This window comes from Staurois parvus, unplaced genomic scaffold, assembly GCF_062004578.1.
Source record: "Staurois parvus isolate SC_StPar_1 unplaced genomic scaffold, SC_StPar_1.0 ptg000586l, whole genome shotgun sequence".
NCBI classification, from domain to species: Eukaryota; Metazoa; Chordata; class Amphibia; order Anura; family Ranidae; genus Staurois; species Staurois parvus.
This window is the reverse complement of record NW_028318382.1, coordinates 6,193,213-6,212,496: the sequence shown is the minus strand read 5'-3', so window position 1 is coordinate 6,212,496 and position 19,284 is coordinate 6,193,213. Positions and strand designations below refer to the sequence as shown.

Here is a 19,284-nt window from a genome sequence, read left to right as displayed (position 1 = left end):
CACTTTGTCATGTCCCGTTTATCTCTACTAGAGCATTGAGTGTAAACTTGATATCACTGTGTCTAAGAAAGGAATTTTGTTGTAATTTTTGTTTAGAATTGTTTATTAAAGTAGAGAAAAAAAAATTGTGATATATTTTATAAAGTAACTATAATAGAACTGTAATCGCTACCATTTTGTTTGAGGTGATTGTAGCCGTATTAGTGCATTTGCGACAGAAACAATTGAGTACTGTCCGTGATACTTTTTTTTTATTTGCACTAACATACAATTTTGAGGACAAGCTTTCGGGGAATGTCCCCTTCTTCAAGGTCTAAGCAGTACTACCTTAGTAGTAGTACTTAGTAGTACTGCTTAGACCTTGAAGAAGAAGAAGGGGACATTCCCCGAAAGCTTGTCCTCAAAAATGTATGTTAGTGCAAATAAAAAAAAAGTATCACGGACAGTACTCAATTGTTTTAATCACTGCCATAAAATCCTTTCTCAGAGTCCACTGAAGCATACAGCAATTTATATTTATGAGCTATGGCTTATACTGCCACATACAGGAAGACTGGATACTTGGGGCTGGCCTCTAGTTTTTGGAGCCCAGTGTCAAATACTCCTGCAGGCAACAGTATAACCCATGGTTTACAAACATGAAGAGCTGTGTGCCACAGTGGGTGATGGAAAGAGAGAAATACAGTTTTCTCTTCTTTGCTCACTCTGTGCTGTACACATCTTGTAGACTCTTTGCATGATTTTCCTGTGAATATGTGTGAGTCATGGGGGGTGGGGGTGAAGGATTTACTAAAACTAGTGCACAGAGAATCTGATGCAGCTGTGCATAGTAACGCATCAGCTTCTAGGTTTTATTGCAAAAGCCGTTTTGAACAAGGTGACGTTAAAATGGTAGTAAAGTCTCATTAAGAGATTAAAAAAGTGCCCCCTGTAGGTTTAAGACATAATGTACTAGTATGCAGCGCATACTGGTACATTATGTGAGATATACCTACAGAGCCATCCAGCACTGGGCTGTCATGGCTCACTCTCGTCTATGGCGCTTCCATGTTAACCTGGTCTGGGTTCCACATCTTCTGCCGGACTGCGATGCGTCACTCCCACACATGTACACGGGAGTCACCACCACAGCACGCAGAGCAGGCCGTAAATACGGTCTGAGCTGCGCATGCGCAGCTCAGATTGCATTACCCGCTGACAGGCAGGGGAGTCATGAATGACAGAAGAGACCTCTAAGGTCTCTTCTATTATAAAAACCTTGCCTATCAGCATTTTGTTTTTATTGTAGATAGTTCCCCCTCAAACAGTATTTCTGTAGTGACTATGGTGGAATGTGCCAGTGCATGTACATAGGCACAGCTGCTTATAGTCCAAAGGTGACAATGCCACAGCTAAAAAGAATATATATTCAGTACTTTTACACCCATAGACAGACAATTGTTACTTGATCCTGCTATTGAGGTGGTAATTAGAATATTTATTGGCAATCTGCTACCTTAACAGAATCTACCACTGAAAGTTCTAAAGGCAAAGGTGTAACTATATCCAGAAAAGGCCATGTGACTGCTGAAAGGCCCAGAGACAGGCAGGCAGTCCAGCAGTTTACACAGCGATTTATGGAGGTAGCATTAGACAAATACATATCTATAGTTTGGGTACCTATCTACAAATAATTTGAAAGAAATTATTATGTCCCCAGAGGATCTATCTTTGCACAAGATATTAGAAAGAAAAGTAAGGCCTCCATAAGGAACATCACACAGGTGGTGCTCTGTCCGGAACGAGAGGATAAATGGTATATTGGGCTTTTTCAGTGTTCTGTTTTTTTTCCTTTGTCAATTCTGCCATTTTGTGTCTCAGGAGAAAATTGACAATCAGGCTCAAACAATACCAGCATACATGTTTTTAAATTCCAATTGTCACTGGAGCTTTTTGACTAGTTTTAGAATGATCCAAGAGATGCACCTCATATAAGGGACTGAGAAAAGTTGTGTTCAGGGCAAGGTAAGAAACCACAAAAATATTGAGACATTGCCTTACGAAGGGGACCCTCTTTGAGCCTGAAACATACATACTGGATATGCAGACATCGTTCCTTCTCTCATACTTGTGTAATGGCACAATCCATACTGGTCTTCCAGCATTGAATGTAAAGATCTGATCAGTGTTGCTGTGTTTTCTATCCTCACAATAAAAATGCACACGCATGAAAAAGGCATGGAGAATTTTACATGCTGAAAAATCTTTGCTGTTGACCCAACACTTGGATTTATGAACTATTGATCTCAGATAGCACCTAGTTATTTGCTTGTGATACTCAGATTAGCTTCATCACTAGTCAAAATTGATAAACACATTGCAAGTAGATGTTTTGTAAGAAATAAGGGAAAACCCAACAGACATCAGTATTGTGCACACTTTGGGTACATCTGTGAAAAAAAGAAAAAAAAAAAAAAGCAGAACTGTTGTCCAATACAAACCAATCAATCTGATTTCTCCTCTTCAGGCTCTTTCACATGGGACACTGTGCTTCGTTCAGCAGGGAATCTATGAGCAGATACCTTGCTGAATCAGAGCAAAATGGGGCAGATGTGACCTTTTGTGACTTCAGATTTTGACAGCAGGTTTTAGATCTCATGAACAGAATGCTTCAACTGCTTTTAAAATTACTTACAAAGGCTTGGAATTTATCAAAGAAACAAACAATCTGCATCATTGTTACAGGCTTTAGCCATTCACAGACAACTTTGTGACTATTTCCTATTCCCTAGATGGATAATGAAAATGCTGAACTTTTAACATAGCCAAACATTGCATGTCTTTGAGAGAAAGTCAAACACAAACTAAAAGATAAAAGCATACCAAAGCAGTGGCGTCACTAGGGTTGCTGTCATCTGGTGCAATAAAGTATGGTGGTGCACCTCCCCCCCATGATACAAGAGATGGTCAGAGACTGCAGCCATGATACAGGAGAAGCTGGTCAGAGACTGCAGACATACTACAGGAACTGGTCAAAGACTGCAGTCCATGGCCAGATCTAGGGGGGTGCTGGGGTCTGGGGTGGGCTGCGCCCCCCACACAGTTTACCTGCACACATTTCCGGAGGGTGCAGGTAGAGAGAGAGACATTGTGAGTGTGTGTTGAAATAATTTATTTGAGATTAAAGGTGGAGGGATTAGCGACTATTTGCACTGGGGAGGGATATTTGCTAGGAGGCAGGATTGGAGGGGAATATGTGCTAGCAAGGAGGGATTGGGGTTATGTGCTAGGAGGAGGATTAGGGGGGTGCTATGTGCAAGGAGGAGGGATTAGGGGGGTGCTATGTGCAAGGAGGAGGATTAGGGGGGGTATGTGCTAGGAGGGGGGATTGGGGGGTGATATGTGCAAGGAGGAGGATTAGGGGGGTGATATGTGCAAGGAGGAGGATTAGGGGGGTGATATGTGCAAGGAGGAAGATTAGGGGGGGTATGTGCTAGGAGGGGGGATTGCGGGGGGGGGGTGATATGTGAAAGGAGGAGGGATTAGGGGGGATATGTGCAAGGAGGGGGATATGTGCAATGAGGAAGCATTGGGGGGAACATGGGCAAGGAGGAAGCATTGGGGGGGAACATGGGCAAGGAGGAAGCATTGGGGGGAACACGGGCAAGGAGGAGGGATTATGGGGGATATGTTCAAGGAGGAAGGATTGGGGGGATACATGCAAGGAGGAAGGATTGGGGGATATGTGCAAGGAAGGAGGATTGGGGGATATGTGCAAGGAAGGAGGATTGGGGGATACGTGTAGTGGGGATATCTGCAAGGAGGAGGGGTTAGGGGGCAAACGTGCAAGGAGGGGGGTTGGGGGGGATTGTGCAAGGAGGAGGGATTAGGGGAGATATGTGCAAGGAGGAGGGATTAGGGGGGATATGTGCAAGGAGGAGGGATTAGGGGGGATATGTGCAAGGAGGAGGGATTAGGGGGAATATGTGCAAGGAGGAGGGATTAGGGGGGATATGTGCAAGGAGGAGGGATTAGGGGGGATATGTGCAAGGCCAGCTACATACTATGCAGAAGGATGCTGTGTCTAAAATTGAATCTGATCTCGGCTAGGTGCTGTTTGGGGTGGAGGAGATCTGAGAACCCAGGCTGTTGGCAGTGTGGGGAAGGGAGGAGGAGGAGATCTGCTGAGTGCTCTGCCAGCAGCCGGCCAATGTCTTATGCCCTACTGACTCCTGTCCTCTGCACTACTGACCTGACAACCCATTTTCTCCACCCTGCTGACCTGCTGCACACTGTCCTCTGCTCTGATAACCAACTGTACACTGTCCTACAAACTAATGACCGCTTTAGACTACCCTATAAACTGCTGAACCTATCCTCTGCCCTTCTGGCCCCTCTACTATTAGTGACCTCACATCCTCTGCACCCCCAGACACACTACAGGAGATAGCCAGAGATTGTGGCCATAGCTTTGCTCACAATGGCATAGGAGTCCTCAGCAATCATGAATAGATGGTGCAGGGCAGGGGTCCAGTCTCCCTATTAATCAGGGACCTGGGTGATGCCATACACAGTAGTGGATGAAGCAGAGGGATTGTCTATCAGGGACCCTGTATGCTGTGACATGCTGTGTATACAGTGGGTGAGCGGTCCCTCAGCATGTAGCCAGTGTTGTCTCAGTGTAGCGCACACACACACACAGCAGTAAACAAGTACAAACACACTGACAGCTAAACACCCCCTGCCTCCTGAAGAATTGTTTCTGTTCCCCTCACCACCACTGACAGCCGGCTATATTTCTTCCAGTACAGACACAGCATTCCAAGTGGGCAGGTTAGGGAGAGGGAAGGTGGAGAAAGTGATTGAGAAGGAAGCAGACTGTATGCACAATGCTGGCTTTCTAGGCTCATCCATCCATGAGACAGCTCTTCAGATGTGCACTTGTTCTCTGAGTCTCCCTCTGACAATGCAATGTGTCCCTGGCACTCCTCTATATGGAGAGGGCAGAGGCTGGGGTTCAGCCCCACCAGAATAACACTCACTGTGTGATCAGGACATTGCTGGTGCTGGCTGCTTCATGTTGGGAAGAGTCAAGTGCCCAGAGTAGAGAGCTCCTATGAGGTGAATTAGCAGAGACTCCAGCTCTGTTCCACGGGATGCTGGCACCCTACTGACTGGGGGCATTGCCCAAGTGCCCGAATACTGCCATATTGCAGCCATTGGTTTAAACATGGTGCCATTGACTCACTGTGCATGTGCCAAGCCTGCCGAAAATGTCCGAGCCCAGTTGGCTTTGGAGCTGCCATATTTTTTTTTACAGACGGGTGATAACCCGGGTGCGGTCCACACCCCCATAGCAAAGCCACTGTACCAAAGCTCGCTGCAGTAAGCCTTTCCCAGAAAAAAGGGGAAGTGCAGCTCAAACTTTCGATCTTTGATTTGGAAAGCGTAATAAATGGTTAAAAAACTCTGCAAAGCTTTTCTGTGTCCCTGTTGGGGAAATTTTGTCCCCAAAGTTTCTGTCCCACAGACGGTGATCATAAAAATAGGAAATGAGATGGGAACACAGACCAATAAAAGCTTGACAGAGGCTCTAAACCTTGCCCACTTGTCCTGAACATTTTGACTTAAGATCCCCTTTCAAGCTAATATGGAATGATACACACACAATAAATATAAAAGAATATAACATAACATATATCAAGTTCTATACAAATTTTTTTCCTGTATATTTGTGACTGAAATTAGTAGCTCTTTCATATAAAATATTTAATATTTTATATTTACTGGCCTTTTAAATGTACACAGCAATCCTTAGAAATGCATAGTCATCTTGTATAGAACTATTTACATGTATTTACGTTTTTCTTGGATCCTACATTGTATAAGAGTAATAAAAACATTTGGGCATGGTATATTAAAAAAAAAACAAAAAACAATAAAAAAAAACCAAACGGGGGGCTTTCAACTTCAAAAAGAGGAACTCTCTCTCCAATGGGTAAGTAGTAACCACAAGAACCCCTAAAGATCAGATGATTTCAATGGGTTTCTGAGAAAGGAGCAGTGTCATGTTTTCATGGAGAATGACCATGCATAGTAGTTAAGATGGGCAGCTATTGTTGTACAGAGCTGAAATGAGAAGGTGCAAAAGTGCAGTTGGGTATTACTTCCCCACTGAAACAATTTTCTACTTTTTAATTGAAAATGGAAAACCCCTTTAAAGAGACTTTAATGGGGGGACAAAAAACTGCTGCAGGTTTTACATGCCTGAAGGTGCCTTCAGATATCTGCAAGAACCTTCCAAACCTCCTGTCGTCACAGGTAAATGCCAAGCCATTCTGACAGAAAAAGCTAACACACCCCCTTGCATATTTTTATTAACACATCACTATGATAATAGAAATGTTCACTGGCTTCACTAATAGAAATGTGCAGGAGAAAGGAAGGTATGGGAAAACTTTGGCACAAGCATTGAAGTGCCAAAGCTGTGCCTATCAATAAAGCTTGGGATTCAGCTATGGCAGAAGGTTTGGGAGGCCGATGCTGGTATGCGCAATCATCTTTAAGTGCCTACACCTCATGCCTACAGCAGTTTTGTTCCCCGGCCCCCAATGACTGAGTCTTAAAACAGTGGGCTAAAAGCAAAAGGCTTATGGAGATACGGAGTGCTTTGTGGTGTTCCCTTACAAATAAATCTGTTATCTGTATATACAAAATTCAGTTTGGCTATGAACATTTAGACATGAGTTTCTCTACTTCAATGCTTTGAGAAGGTCTCTGAATTTTATTGCCAGTGTCTCTCTTGCTCACTCTCGAGGAGTAATAGCCTTTGTAGGTTGGTAACTAGGATCACCTGCTGCTGCTTCAAGTGTCCTGTTTATGGAGTGTGTCCATGAAAAGTGTGGCTGAATAGTCATTCTTAGAAGTCTTGAATTGATGCATTTGCAAGTTCCACAGTCTTCCCTTTTTAATAAATGGTCAAATTCTTGAAGATCAAAGTCCAGGATCATGAATTACACTTGATTTCCTAGCTTTTGGAGGTGGGGTTGGCGGTTTTCCTTCATCGTATCTTGGCATTGTGGGAGCAATCTGGTGGAGACAGCCAAAGTCAGGATGTTTGAAGGGTAAAGCGACAAAGTAATTTGCGCAGAGACAGTCACATACCTCTGTGGACAGTCGCTGGCTGCCTTCATTGGATCTGCTTTTGGGAGGTGGAGGGGGAGGGGATCCCATAATCTGTGCAGCCATATCGCCATGGGTAGAGAGAGAAGGGAAACCTGGAAGGACAAAAGGACATGTCACTTACATTGTAAATTAATTTTACTTCTTCTACATTTTCAAAGGTTATTTTAAGAGCTATACAACAGGCGCCTTTAACTTTTTTTAAGCAGAGAAGATATGATGAATGACCTGGAATGGGCTGGGAGTATAAACTGCACTGCGCAAACCTACTCAAAAAGTAAACATTTGCTAGCAGATGGGTAAAGTTGTTTTGGCCTATTAGACATATAAAGGCAAACTGCTGTAATAAACATCTCACTCATGTGTTTTCTTATAAACCAACAAATATATGAAAATGTTAAAAAAAGCCTGCCTCCTTATTTTACATATTACAGTTTCTGCTCCAAGTGTAAAACTTTTTCATCTTTAAGAAGAATTCCAGGGAAAATTGTATTCCCATGCAGTGGGGCGGTTCTTCATGTCATCACACCCATAGACTAGCTCCGGATGTGAGCATGGCAGGAACAGTCCACTGCTGGACGTGGGGGGGAGTGTGGTTTTCCGGAGGATCTGAGGAATGGGTAAGTACAGCTTTTCCCTGAGCCCCTGGACAAAACAAGCACTTAACCCATGCAGTGCGGACACAACACAGGTCTCTCCCCTGTCAGCATGGACATTCTGTTTTGTATCTCTCTGCACAGCAGTGAGATACAAAACAGCTTGCCTCCCTACAGCACACAGTTAACCCTTTGATCACCAAAAAGTTAACCCCTTCCTGCCCAGTGTCATTAGTACAGTGTCAGTGCTTTTTATTAGCACTGATCACTGTATTAGTGTCACTGGGGATGTCAGTGGTAGTTAGTCAGTTCCCACCCAGTGTCAGAATGCCAGCTGAAGTCATGCTGTGTCGCTGATTGCCGCCATTACTAGTATTAAAAAAAAAAAAATTCCAGTATATATACCAACATTTGTAGATGCTAACTTTCACATAAACCAATTAATTTACATGTATTGGGATTTTTTTTTTTTTTTTAGAAGACATGTAGCAGAATACATTTTGGCCTAAATTTAGGATGAAATTAGATTTTTTTTTAATTGGATATGTTTTATAGCAAAAAGTAAAAAATATAGTTTTTTTTTCAAAATTGCCAGTCTTTCTTTGTTTATAGCGCAAAAAATAAAAAACTCTGGAGGTGATCAAATGCCACAAAAAGAAAGCTCTATTTGTGGGGAAAAAAAAGAAATTTCATTTATGTGCAGCATTGCATGACCGTGCAATTTTAAGTTAAAGTAACGCAACGCCGTGTCACAAAAAATGGCCTGGTCAGGAAGGGGGGGGGGGGGTAAATCCTCTGGGGGGCAAGTGGTTAATAAATGACACATTGCTTTTACTAATTCCTGCACTTTGGCTACATTGTTGTCTTCCATATACCATTGAAGATTCCTTCCAGATCTGATGTTATATCATCAACTTTGGAGATTCCACCAATAGGAATTGGGAATTAGTACTTTTAAATATTTGACTGTTGTTCATGTACTAAGCTGAGAGATTTTTTTCTTTTTAATTTTAAATATTTAAGGCAATTTGTTAATACGTAAAGAAAAATGTTATAAGAAAGAAACCTGGGAACATAATACGGTCTACTTACTGTAGGTTCGTGGAGTTTTAGGAGTAATTGGGGAAGGAATCAGTGGTGTTACTCCTTGGCTTGGTGATCCTGTGTGAAGAGACAGACGTCCATCTGTGAGCTGCAGGCTCTTAGGCCGCTGGGATTTAGCAGGTAGGCTCTGTAATATTGCCTGTAACATTCAATAGAAGACTAATATTAAAATACTGAACCCTTGCAATTTTTCCCCTGGTCCAGCCCATCACAAAAGTATATATAGTATTTCTTTACCTCCTTCTCTCCAGGGCGCTCTGTGATTGTCTGTGATTGGCCCATATTATGCTTCAGTTTCATCAGTCGAATGTCCCCATCCTCTCGGTCACCGTGTTCATCTAGTCGTGAAATCAGGGAACCACGACGAGGAGGAACAGGTTCTGGAATGGACCTGAAGACAAAATAGATATACCATATTACAGCATTATCAAAAGTGAACACAACAGTTGTCATAGGAGTTATTCTTAAGGTTCTTTGGCAAAACAGTAAGTATGAGAGGCAACATACCCTTCTGATCCTGGCCTAGAGCTACCACTTCCTGAAGAAGAAGTGGAAACTGTGGACAATCGTCTTAAGGTGGCAGAAGTGATATATGGAACCACCACAGAGCCTGCACGACTTAGCTTCCTATCTGTCAAACTGGGGGGCTGTAGGACAGCAATGAAAACCAGATTTAGAGACTAGTCTCATCAAAGGGACACTAAAAATTACAGTTATTTGGCCTACTAACCAATGTTATGGTCCCATATAATTTTTCCACTTTCCCTTTCAAATCCTGGAAACAAGACACTAGCCGGTCATGAAGGGGCCGCAGATTATCAGTCAGTTTCTCCCCATGAATTCGGATTGCTTGAGCCAGGAGTGGCATCTAGATGTAAACAATAAACATTTTCAGTGAAAGACAAAGAATATCTTACCAACATAGACTAAGGAGGGAATAAATGGACTACAACCAATAGGTTACAAAGGAATGCAGCAACAGATAAATGGCGAATACCATGCTACATTCATGGAGTTCCAAAGTTGATTCTATTTGCTGAAGAAAAGGCACCAACCTGCAAAGCAATTAGCTGTTTGAGCAGCTCAATCTTGTCCTGGTCTGAAGGATGTTCCTGTTGGTAGCGTTCAGTAAAGAAAGCCTTGGAAAAAACAGATATAAAAAGAAACAAAAAAGATGAAGACTTGGACATACAGAAGGATACTATATACTGTAGTTACAGAAAAGCATAATAAAAATTATTTTGCAGTAGCCATACAGAAAAACTGGATTCAGGCTCTAGTACAATATCCTATAACCTCACCTTTTCATAATTAGAAAATCCACCCATGACTGCTGGATCCACAATCCCACTTATCAGCATAGAGAGAGGGTGCAAAGGGAGGCTGGAATCTGCCCTGTGCTGTTGGACCTGGTGACTTATCTTTTCATTGGCCAGCTCCATTGTCTCTATTGCATTCTGCAGTGGACTGATCTCTTCCTAGAAAAGAAGAAATATATCTATACTTCAATGATTCTAAAAGGTTACCTTTTTTTTTTGGAAACTAACAAACATGCTATACTTACCTGCTGTATGCAGTGGTTTTGCACAGAGCAAGAACAGCCTGGATCCTCCTCTTCTCGGGTCCCCCACAGCCTCTCCTGGCCCCTCCTTCCTGTCGGGTGCCCCCACAGCAAGCAGCTTGCTATGGGGGCACCCAAAACTCTGTGTGTCCATTCAGATACGGAGCTGTGACTTGGCCCCATACCCTCTCTCTCATTGGCTGGCTGGCGGTGATTGACAGCAGCGGGAGCCAATGGCTTCCACTTGCTGTCACAGCCAATGAGGAGGCAGAGACCCGGGACAGCCGAGACTGTCGTGCACATCGCTAAATCACGATGAGGCTTAGGTAAGTTGGGGGGGCTGTTGGCACTTCTGCACACAGAAGGTTTTTTTACCTTCATCCATACAATGCATGAAGGTAAAAAACCTTGAGCAGTTACAACCACTTTAAAAAGGAGCTTTCATTTTTTTGTTTTTTGACCATTGAACCCAAGTTTCAACCTTTTCTCCCCTGCCGGGAGAATGAGAGAACGGTTGTGATGTGGAAGGAAATTTATGTTTTTACATAGAGATACCTTGACTACTTCAGTCCCAAAGGTAGCAGCTCAAGAATCAACTGGAACGGAGTAAAAATCAGCTAATGGAGAAACCTGTTTCGGTGGCAAGAGGAGATTGTTTGCACTTTGGAAAGATTTCCTTTAATTTACTGTTCTGTCCAGGGCCAGCACAGGATGGGGAGGTAAAATCTGAATCCCCAGCCATTTGCTGGGGATTCAGATTTGGAAAATACTGCATTGTTCCCAACACACAGAAAACACCCACAGCAGGGGGAATCTGGTGGACAGGAAAAGGTGATCAGTGTGGTGGGGGGGATGGATCATTTCAGCTGCTGCATGGTGACCTGTACAAAGGCTTGGTTCCTCGGATGCACCTATCACCTTCCCCCCCCCTCCCTAGTCAACTAATTGGATCCCCCTCCCCCCTGCACCGCTGCCAGCTTCCCTCCTCTCTTGCCAGCTTTCAGATGCTGATAGAGAAACTGTAGGGGAAATCTTTCAGGGATCAGTTTCAGCAGTAGCAAAATGCACCTTTACATGTGTAGACAAAAATCCTTGACCCTGATTGTGTGTACAGGACATAAATGAATAAAACAGCTGGCACCCCCCCCCCAAAAAAAAGAACCACCTGATGGGGGTTTTAACCATTCCCTAATCTATCCCCCCCAAAAAAACGTCTTGAATCAATTTTCCCACTGAGGAAGTGGATTTTAATTTAGATATATATATTTTATTCTCCTACCTATGTTGCAGGAGAGCAAAGTTGCCCATTTATTTGGGCTGCCTGTTACCCATGTCTTAGTTGCGTGGGCTAGGCGGGGTTAATTTTGAAAGCAAATATTTGGTATTTACTTGTGTTTATTAAAGATCAAAGGCTTTTTATCAGAAGGCAGGAAGCAGGGATCTTACATTATTCACTACACAGCATAACATGCGGTGTAATCTGAAACCTAAATCGAGGGAATGGACACAATCCCCTCTACATACTGTCATAGGGAAACCTCAAGTACGCTCTTTAGAAGGATATGCTTTGTTCATTTTTCATGTCTGAGGTTTACAACCACTTTAAATATTCTTTAAGTCACCAACTGACTCTTCACGCAGAACTGTGTCATTAATACTTTGCCTGGAGCCTATTTCCACATTTACAAACAACATAATTAATGACGTCATATCGGGATACAATACTGGGCTTATAAATAGATGACACCCAAAGTTACCAATCAGAATTACTTTTTCAGTGATTGGGATTACATAAACTAAAATCTGGTATTGTTATGGCCTACAGCACATGGTTATGTTCTTTTTCTTTATACTATTATTTTATCATATATACATACATGGACATACATACACATTGCTTACTTACAGTTTGAAACTGTTTGACTTCAAACCACTTCAGGATGCCAGGCAATTTATAGGCTGTGGTAAATGTTGTCCTCTCTATCCACATTGTCTGTGAGACAAAGAATATCACATATCAGCGAAGTGCTCACCACAGTTAACGTACTTACCAAACATATTCATAAAATGGGAAATGGCAAAAACTAAAAGAATGAAAATATGAAGGTATTCCCTACAGGAACCAGAAAAAATATTAGTATTATCTTCTATCTGTACAAGAGAACATCACCTGCATTTTATGCCTTGCTGTGGATATTTTCATAGGATGCTATTGCTGTTTTAAATATAACTGAAATGGTCATTCAACCCTACAGCAGATCACAGATGCTGACTGCGTCACAATGACGCTTTTTTAATGTGTTTTTGATGAATGGGTGATGCTTCGATTATACTTTTTTTAAAACTTTAGACTGGGAGGGCAAAAACATCACCCATTAGTACACCCACCCTACACAAAACACTAAACAGTTAACAAAATGTTGAAAATCCTTACCATTTAGGAGAAACGTCTAATTGAATTTTCATTACCTCATCTCAAAAGATAACAGCATCTGCTCCTCCAAGGAGGTGTAACAGCAGGGATTACATCATATTCTCTCCTCTCTCTCTGCAGTAAAAGGAAACTACAGTTCCCATCAACCACAGGGAATTGTAGTGAATGTGACCAGGTACATTAGGCCTGTACATGTGTAATGTGTCTCGGAGTCTTGAGCCACCCACCACTGCAAGTGGGGCTGAATTATATTACTGCTTCCTGGAGAAAGAACTACAGAAGGGATGTGCCATGACCAGGGGCTGGGGGAATATGAGGCATAACAGCCACTGGTCTTACAAACAGGAAACCAAAGAGAATGAACAGTTTGATTTGAAAATGAATAGGCTATTTCAGAGCAACTGCTAATTTCAACCAGAAGATGGATGACATATTCAATCAAGGGAGGAAATCTGCAACAAGTAGATGTAAAGAAGTTTTTGCCTGGAGTTCTAGTTTAATTAAACTTGGAAAATTTATCAGAAACACTCTAAGAATAGGGGCTGTTATAGCCACATTGGGGGGGGTGGGCTTAGTGGCAACATGCCTATGATTTGAAATGGGATGTCCAAAAATCTCATCTAGATATTATGATCAGGTGTCCACAAACCTTTAACTATATAGCGTATGAGCTAGAAATACACTGCGTCTGAAAGCATAACCTGTTATCCAGTAAAAAGGGAGACAGGATACACAGACAGAAGAGCCTTTTATAATATATATATATATATATATATATAGATATATATATATATAGATATATATATAAATATTGCCTTTATTTCCAATATATTTTCCTCAGTAGCACACGTTTTAAAATTAAAAGTCCATCAGTGGCTCTATTAGCTTTAAATCTGGATGGAAAAGTTCACTTTTTGGTTTCCCAGTGCTTCCTGGGATATCTCATACCTGCAATATGTCCAAAACAAAGTGAAGCTAAAGCTGAATAAAGGCCTCTCAAAAGCTCCAAGTGCTGCAAGCAAGCTTTGTCATAGCCTTCTATGGAGGCTTCAGAGACACTTTGAAGCACCATTAAAGTGACATGGGGTATAAATTCAGAGCGTTTTAAAAAAGCGTGTCCGAAGACAGATTTTGAAGCACATATAAACAAGCCCTTACTGCGTGCAGCCCAGCCGTTGCATGTGCACCGCCACCCTCTGTTGTGATTAGTCCTGCTGCGTCCTCTCGGCCACCTGACATCATTTTCTATTGCAGGCTGCAGCACTGGTACTTATAGTTGTGTTCAAAATAATAGCAGTGTGTTGAAAAAAGTGAATAAAGCTCAAAATCCTTCTAATAGCTTTTATTTCCATACACACAAATGCATTGGGAACACTACACATTCTATTCCAAATCAAAACATGAAGAAAAATATATATAAACTGAAAAATGTTTGAAGATTTTGCTTGTTTTGCTTGTTAGAATCAATTAATATTTAGTTGTATAAGCACTGTTTCTGAGAACTGCTGTACATCTGTGTTGCATGGAGTCAACCAACTTCTGGCACCTGTGAACAGGTATTCCAGCCCAGGATGATTGGACTACATTCCACAGTTCTTCTCTATTTCTTGGTTTTGCCTCAGAAACTGCATTTTTGATGTCAACCCACAAGTTTTCTATTGGATTAGGATCTGGGGATTGGGCTCTCCATAACGTCAATCTTGTTGGTCTGGAACCAAGATGTTGCACGTTTACTGGTGTGTTTGGGGTCATTGTCTTGTTGGAACACCCATTTCAAGGGCATTTCCTCTTCAGCATAAGGCAGCATGACCTCTTCAAGTATTCTGATGTATTCAAACTGATCCATGATCCCTGGTATGCGATAAATAGGCCCAACACCGTAGTATGAGAAACATCCCCATATCATGATGCTTGCGCAACCATGCTTCACTGTCTTCACAGTGTACTGTGGCTTGAATTCAGTGTTTGGGGGTCGTCTGACAAACTGTCTCCGGTCACTAGACCCAAAAAGAACAATCTTACTTTCATCAGTCCACAAAATGTTGCGCCATTTCTCTTTAGGCCAGCCAATGTGCTCTTTGGCAAACTGTAACCTCTTCAGCATGTCTTTTTTTCAACAGTGGGACTTTGCGGGTGCTTCTTGCAGATAGCTTGGCTTCACATAGGCGTCTTCTAAATGTAACAGTACTCACAGGTAACTTCAGACCTTCTTTGATCTTCCTGGAGCTCATTGTTGGCTGACTCCTTGCCATTTTGGCTATTCTTCTATCCATTCGAATGGTAGTTTTTCGCTTTTTTCCACGTCTTTCAGGTTTTGGTTGCCATTTTAAAGCATTTGAAATCATTTTAGCTGAGCAGCCTATCATTTTCTGCACTTCTTTATATGTTTTCCCCTCTCCAAACAACTTTTTAATCAAGGTACGCTGTTCTTCTGAACAATGTCTGGAACAACCCATTTTCCTCAGAATTTCAGAGAGAAATGCACTGTAACCAGCATGTACAACATTTGCTGCCTTCCTTCCTTAAATAAGGGCAATAATTGCCACCTGTGTTTCAAAGAATGAATGACCTCACTAATAGAACTCCACACTGCTATTATTTTGAAGATGCCCCTTTCAATTAGTGATTCAATTACACAGAATCAGCAGCATGCATGTCAAGACTGTTGGGTCTGTTGTATTTCTATTACTCTACTACACCTGCTAGTAAATTATTTGCCATGTAGAAATATCATTTCTACCAAAAACAGTGATTGATCAGGTTAGTGATGTCTGACTGCTATTATTTTGAACACAACTGTATGTAGAGCTGCTCAGCTCCCTCAGTAAGAATCAATCTTCCAGGGAAGACATACTGTAGGAGGCAGGCCAGAACCATAATTTGTGCAGTTTTATTGGTGCACAGGAACATGCGCTGTGGATGTCGCCAACTCAAAATCTGATTAGTTAAAGCTACAGTTTCATTGCCATTTACTGTAAGCTGCAGGTACCTGCACTTTTGATTCCGAAGGTCTCAAGGCAGATTTCTTTGACCCTGGCATCACACGATGGCTACAGTGCCTTGAAAAAGTATTCATATCTCTTGAAATGTTCCACATTTTGTCATGTTATGACCAAAAACAAATGTATTTTATTGGGATTTTGCGTGATAGACCAACACAAAGTGGCACATATTTGTGAAGTGGAAGGAAAATAATAAATGGTTTTCAAAATGTATCACAAATAAATATCTGGAAAGTGTGGTTTGCATTGTATTCAGCCCCCTTCACTCTGATACCCCTAACTAAAATCTAGTGGAACCAATTGCCTTCAGAAGTAATCTAATTAGTAAATAGAGTCCACCGTTGTGTAATTCAATCTCAGTATAAATACAGCTGTTCTGTGAAGCCCTCAGAGGTTTGTTAGAGAACATTAGTGAACAAACAGCATCATGAAGGCCAAAGAACATACCAGACACGTCAGGGATAAAGGTGTAGAGAAGTTTAAAGCAGGGTTAGGTTATAAATGTCCCAAGCTTTAAACATCTCATGGAGCACTGTTCAATCCATCATCTGAAAATGGAAAGAGTATGGCACAGCTGCCATGGCCATCCACCTAAACTGACAGACCGTGCAAGGAGAGCATTAATCAGAGAAGCAGCCAAGAGGCCCATGGTAATTGGGAAGGAGCTTCAGATATCTACAGCTCAGGTTGGAGAATCTGTCCACAGGACAACTATTAGTCATGCACTCCACAAATCTGGCCTGTATGGAAGAATTGCAAGAAAAAAGCCATTGTTCAAAGAAAGCCATAAGTCATGTTTGCAATTTTCAAGAAGCCATGTAGGGGACACAGCAAACATGTGGAAGAAGGTGCTCTGGTCAGACGAGACCAAAATTGAACTTTTTGGTCAAAAAGCAAAACTCTATGTGTGGCGGGAAAACTAACACTGCACATCACCCTGAATACACCATCCCCACCATGAAACATTGTGGTGGCAGCATAATGTTGTGGGGATGCTTTTCTTATGAAGGGACAGGAAGCTGGTCAGAGTTGATGTGAATATGGATGGAGCCAAATACAGGGCAATCTTAGAAGAAAACCTGCTAGAGTCTGCAAAAGACTTGAGACTCGGGTGGAGTTTTACCTTCCAGCAGGACAACGACCCTAAACATACAGCCAGAGCTACAATGGAATGGTTTAGATCAAAGCCTATTCATGTGTTAGAATGGCCCAGTCAAAGTCCAGACCTAAATCTAATTGAGAATCTGTGGCAAGACTTGAAAATTGCTGTTCACAGATGCTCTCCATCCAATCTGACAGAGCTTGAGCTATTTTGCAAAGAAGAATGGGCAAACATTTCACTCTCTAGATGTGCAAAGCTGGTAGAGACATCCCCAAAAAGACAAGCAGCTGTAATTGCAGCAAAAGGTGGTTCTACAAAGTATCGACTCAGGGGGGCTGAATACAAATGCACGCAACACTTTTCATATATTTATTTGTAAACAGTTTTGAAAACCATTTATTATTTTCCTTGCAATAGACTACTGGGAATAACACATTCATTGAAAAAATATATTAAAATGTAATTCAGAGATTCTGATAATTTAGGCAGTGTTTAGGCCAGCAGAGAAGGTCTTGTTGGCCCCAACAGCCCATCACTGATTTATAGATATCTTAGCTGTCCTTCCCAACATGTGCTAGGAAGTCTTTGCATCATGTTGTATCCAGTTTAGACTAGACAATACTCCAGCCATTTGGGGGGCTTGGCCTCTTAGGAAAATGGCTGTGCTCATTCTTATCTTGGTTTATCGGAGTCAAGCGTCACTAAGCTTCTTGTTGCAACAACACCACAGGAATTAAAGAAAGAAAGAAAAAAAAAACTAACCTGCTGACTAACCCTTTGCCACTTTGTCCAAGTCATTACCAAAATATACTTACTGCAAATTCATTATCGGGGTCCTTCTCGCCTCTTCTGAAGGGTCGGGAATATGAAAAACTTTGCAACTCATTATACCGATAATAGCTGGAGAAGAAATACATGAATTAAGCAGCACATCACACAGACAGCACAGAAAGCCCCGGTAGACATCACAAAAACTAGATTGAGAGCATAGGGTCTTCTTGTTACCTTCCAAAATTACCTGAGAATTTGCTCTGGCACCAGCTTGTCCTTGTACCGTGGTGGGAGGTTCATCAGGGGTTTCACACTGAAACATTGCACATCTTCATGATATAGTTAAGAATAACAGAGACAAAGCAGGTACTTGTGTGGTGAGGCAAAGTGGAAGGGACAACACAGATAACATACAGCTAGTCTTATGAACAAAGGATGATGTCTGTCCTTTAGGAATTAGACTTTGCGACCAGCTGCTATGTAGTGCTATGAATTATTATTATTATACAGTATTTATAAAGCGCCAATCGTTCGCTCAGCGCTGTACATTACAAAGGGGGACAGAACATGTGACAGAACAATACCAATACAATGCAAAACATGAGGGGATTGAGGGCCTTGCTCTTTCGAGCTTACAATCTAGGAGGGAGGGGATAGTGGTACAGGAGAGGATAGCTGTGGGGGATGGAGTGGTAGGAAGAGTGGAAGAGGTCGGCAAGTTAGCAGGGGGTGGGGTAGGCTTCCCTGAAGATATGGGTTTTCAGGGTGCGCCTAAAGGAGAGGAGAGTAGGTGATAATCTGATGGGTTGGGGCAGGGAGTTCCAGAGGATGGGTGACACCCTGGAGAAGTCCTGGAGGCGGGCATGGGAGGAGGAGACCAGGGAACTAGAGAGAAGGAGGTCTTGTGAGGAGCGGAGTGTGCGTGCTGGGCGGTACTTGGATATTAGGTCAGTGATGTAGTTTGGGGCAGTATGGTGGACAGCTTTGTACGTCAGTGTTAGGATTTTGAATTTGATCCGTTGCGCAATCGGAAGCCAGTGGAGGGATTGGCAGAGGGGGGTGGCGGAGACGGAGCGGTTGGAAAGGTGAATGAGCTGGCAGCCGTATTCAGGATCGACTGAAGCGGGGATAGCCAGCGGCGAGGCAGGCCAGTGAGGAGGGAGTTGCAGTAATCGAGTCGTGATATGATGAGGGAGTGGATGAGCTGTTTAGTGGTTTCTGGGGTTAGGAACGTGCGGATTTTGGCGATGTTGCGGAGGTGGAGTCTGCACGAGTTTGTTAAAGATTGGACTTGGGGCTGGAAGGATAGGTTGGAGTCCGGGTTTGATGGTGGCGTTGTTGGATGTGATGGAGAAGTCAATGGAGGGTGGTGTCCGGGCTGGGGGGAAGACAAGAAACTCGGTTTTGGAGAGGTTCAGTTTAAGGAAGTGGAGTGACATCCAGTCTGATATGTCACTCAGTAGGTGTGTGATTCGGGCGGAGAACGAGGGAGTGAGGTGGGGGGTTGAGAGATAGATTTGTGTGTCGTCGGCATAGAGGTGGTAGTTGAAGCC

The 19,284-nt window shown here is 42.6% G+C and overlaps 1 protein-coding gene across 2 annotated transcripts in view; it reads right to left on the bottom strand.

Moving 5' to 3' along the window:
* Positions 1–5,731: 5,731 nt before the first annotated feature.
* Positions 5,732–19,284, bottom strand: part of DOCK5 (dedicator of cytokinesis 5) — a 188,526-nt gene continuing 174,973 nt past the window's right edge. For both annotated transcript variants that reach the window (XM_089692497.1, XM_089692498.1), the window contains 11 exons: positions 17,979–18,060; positions 17,776–17,860; positions 12,329–12,415; positions 10,163–10,339; positions 9,917–10,000; positions 9,592–9,729; positions 9,369–9,508; positions 9,099–9,252; positions 8,850–9,000; positions 7,144–7,256; positions 5,732–7,068 (listed from right to left, as the gene is read on the bottom strand). In XM_089692497.1, coding sequence (XP_089548623.1) covers positions 6,973–7,068; positions 7,144–7,256; positions 8,850–9,000; positions 9,099–9,252; positions 9,369–9,508; positions 9,592–9,729; positions 9,917–10,000; positions 10,163–10,339; positions 12,329–12,415; positions 17,776–17,860; positions 17,979–18,060 — 1,307 coding nt within the window. In that variant the 3' untranslated portion in view covers positions 5,732–6,972. The remainder of the gene's footprint in view (positions 7,069–7,143; positions 7,257–8,849; positions 9,001–9,098; positions 9,253–9,368; positions 9,509–9,591; positions 9,730–9,916; positions 10,001–10,162; positions 10,340–12,328; positions 12,416–17,775; positions 17,861–17,978; positions 18,061–19,284) is intronic.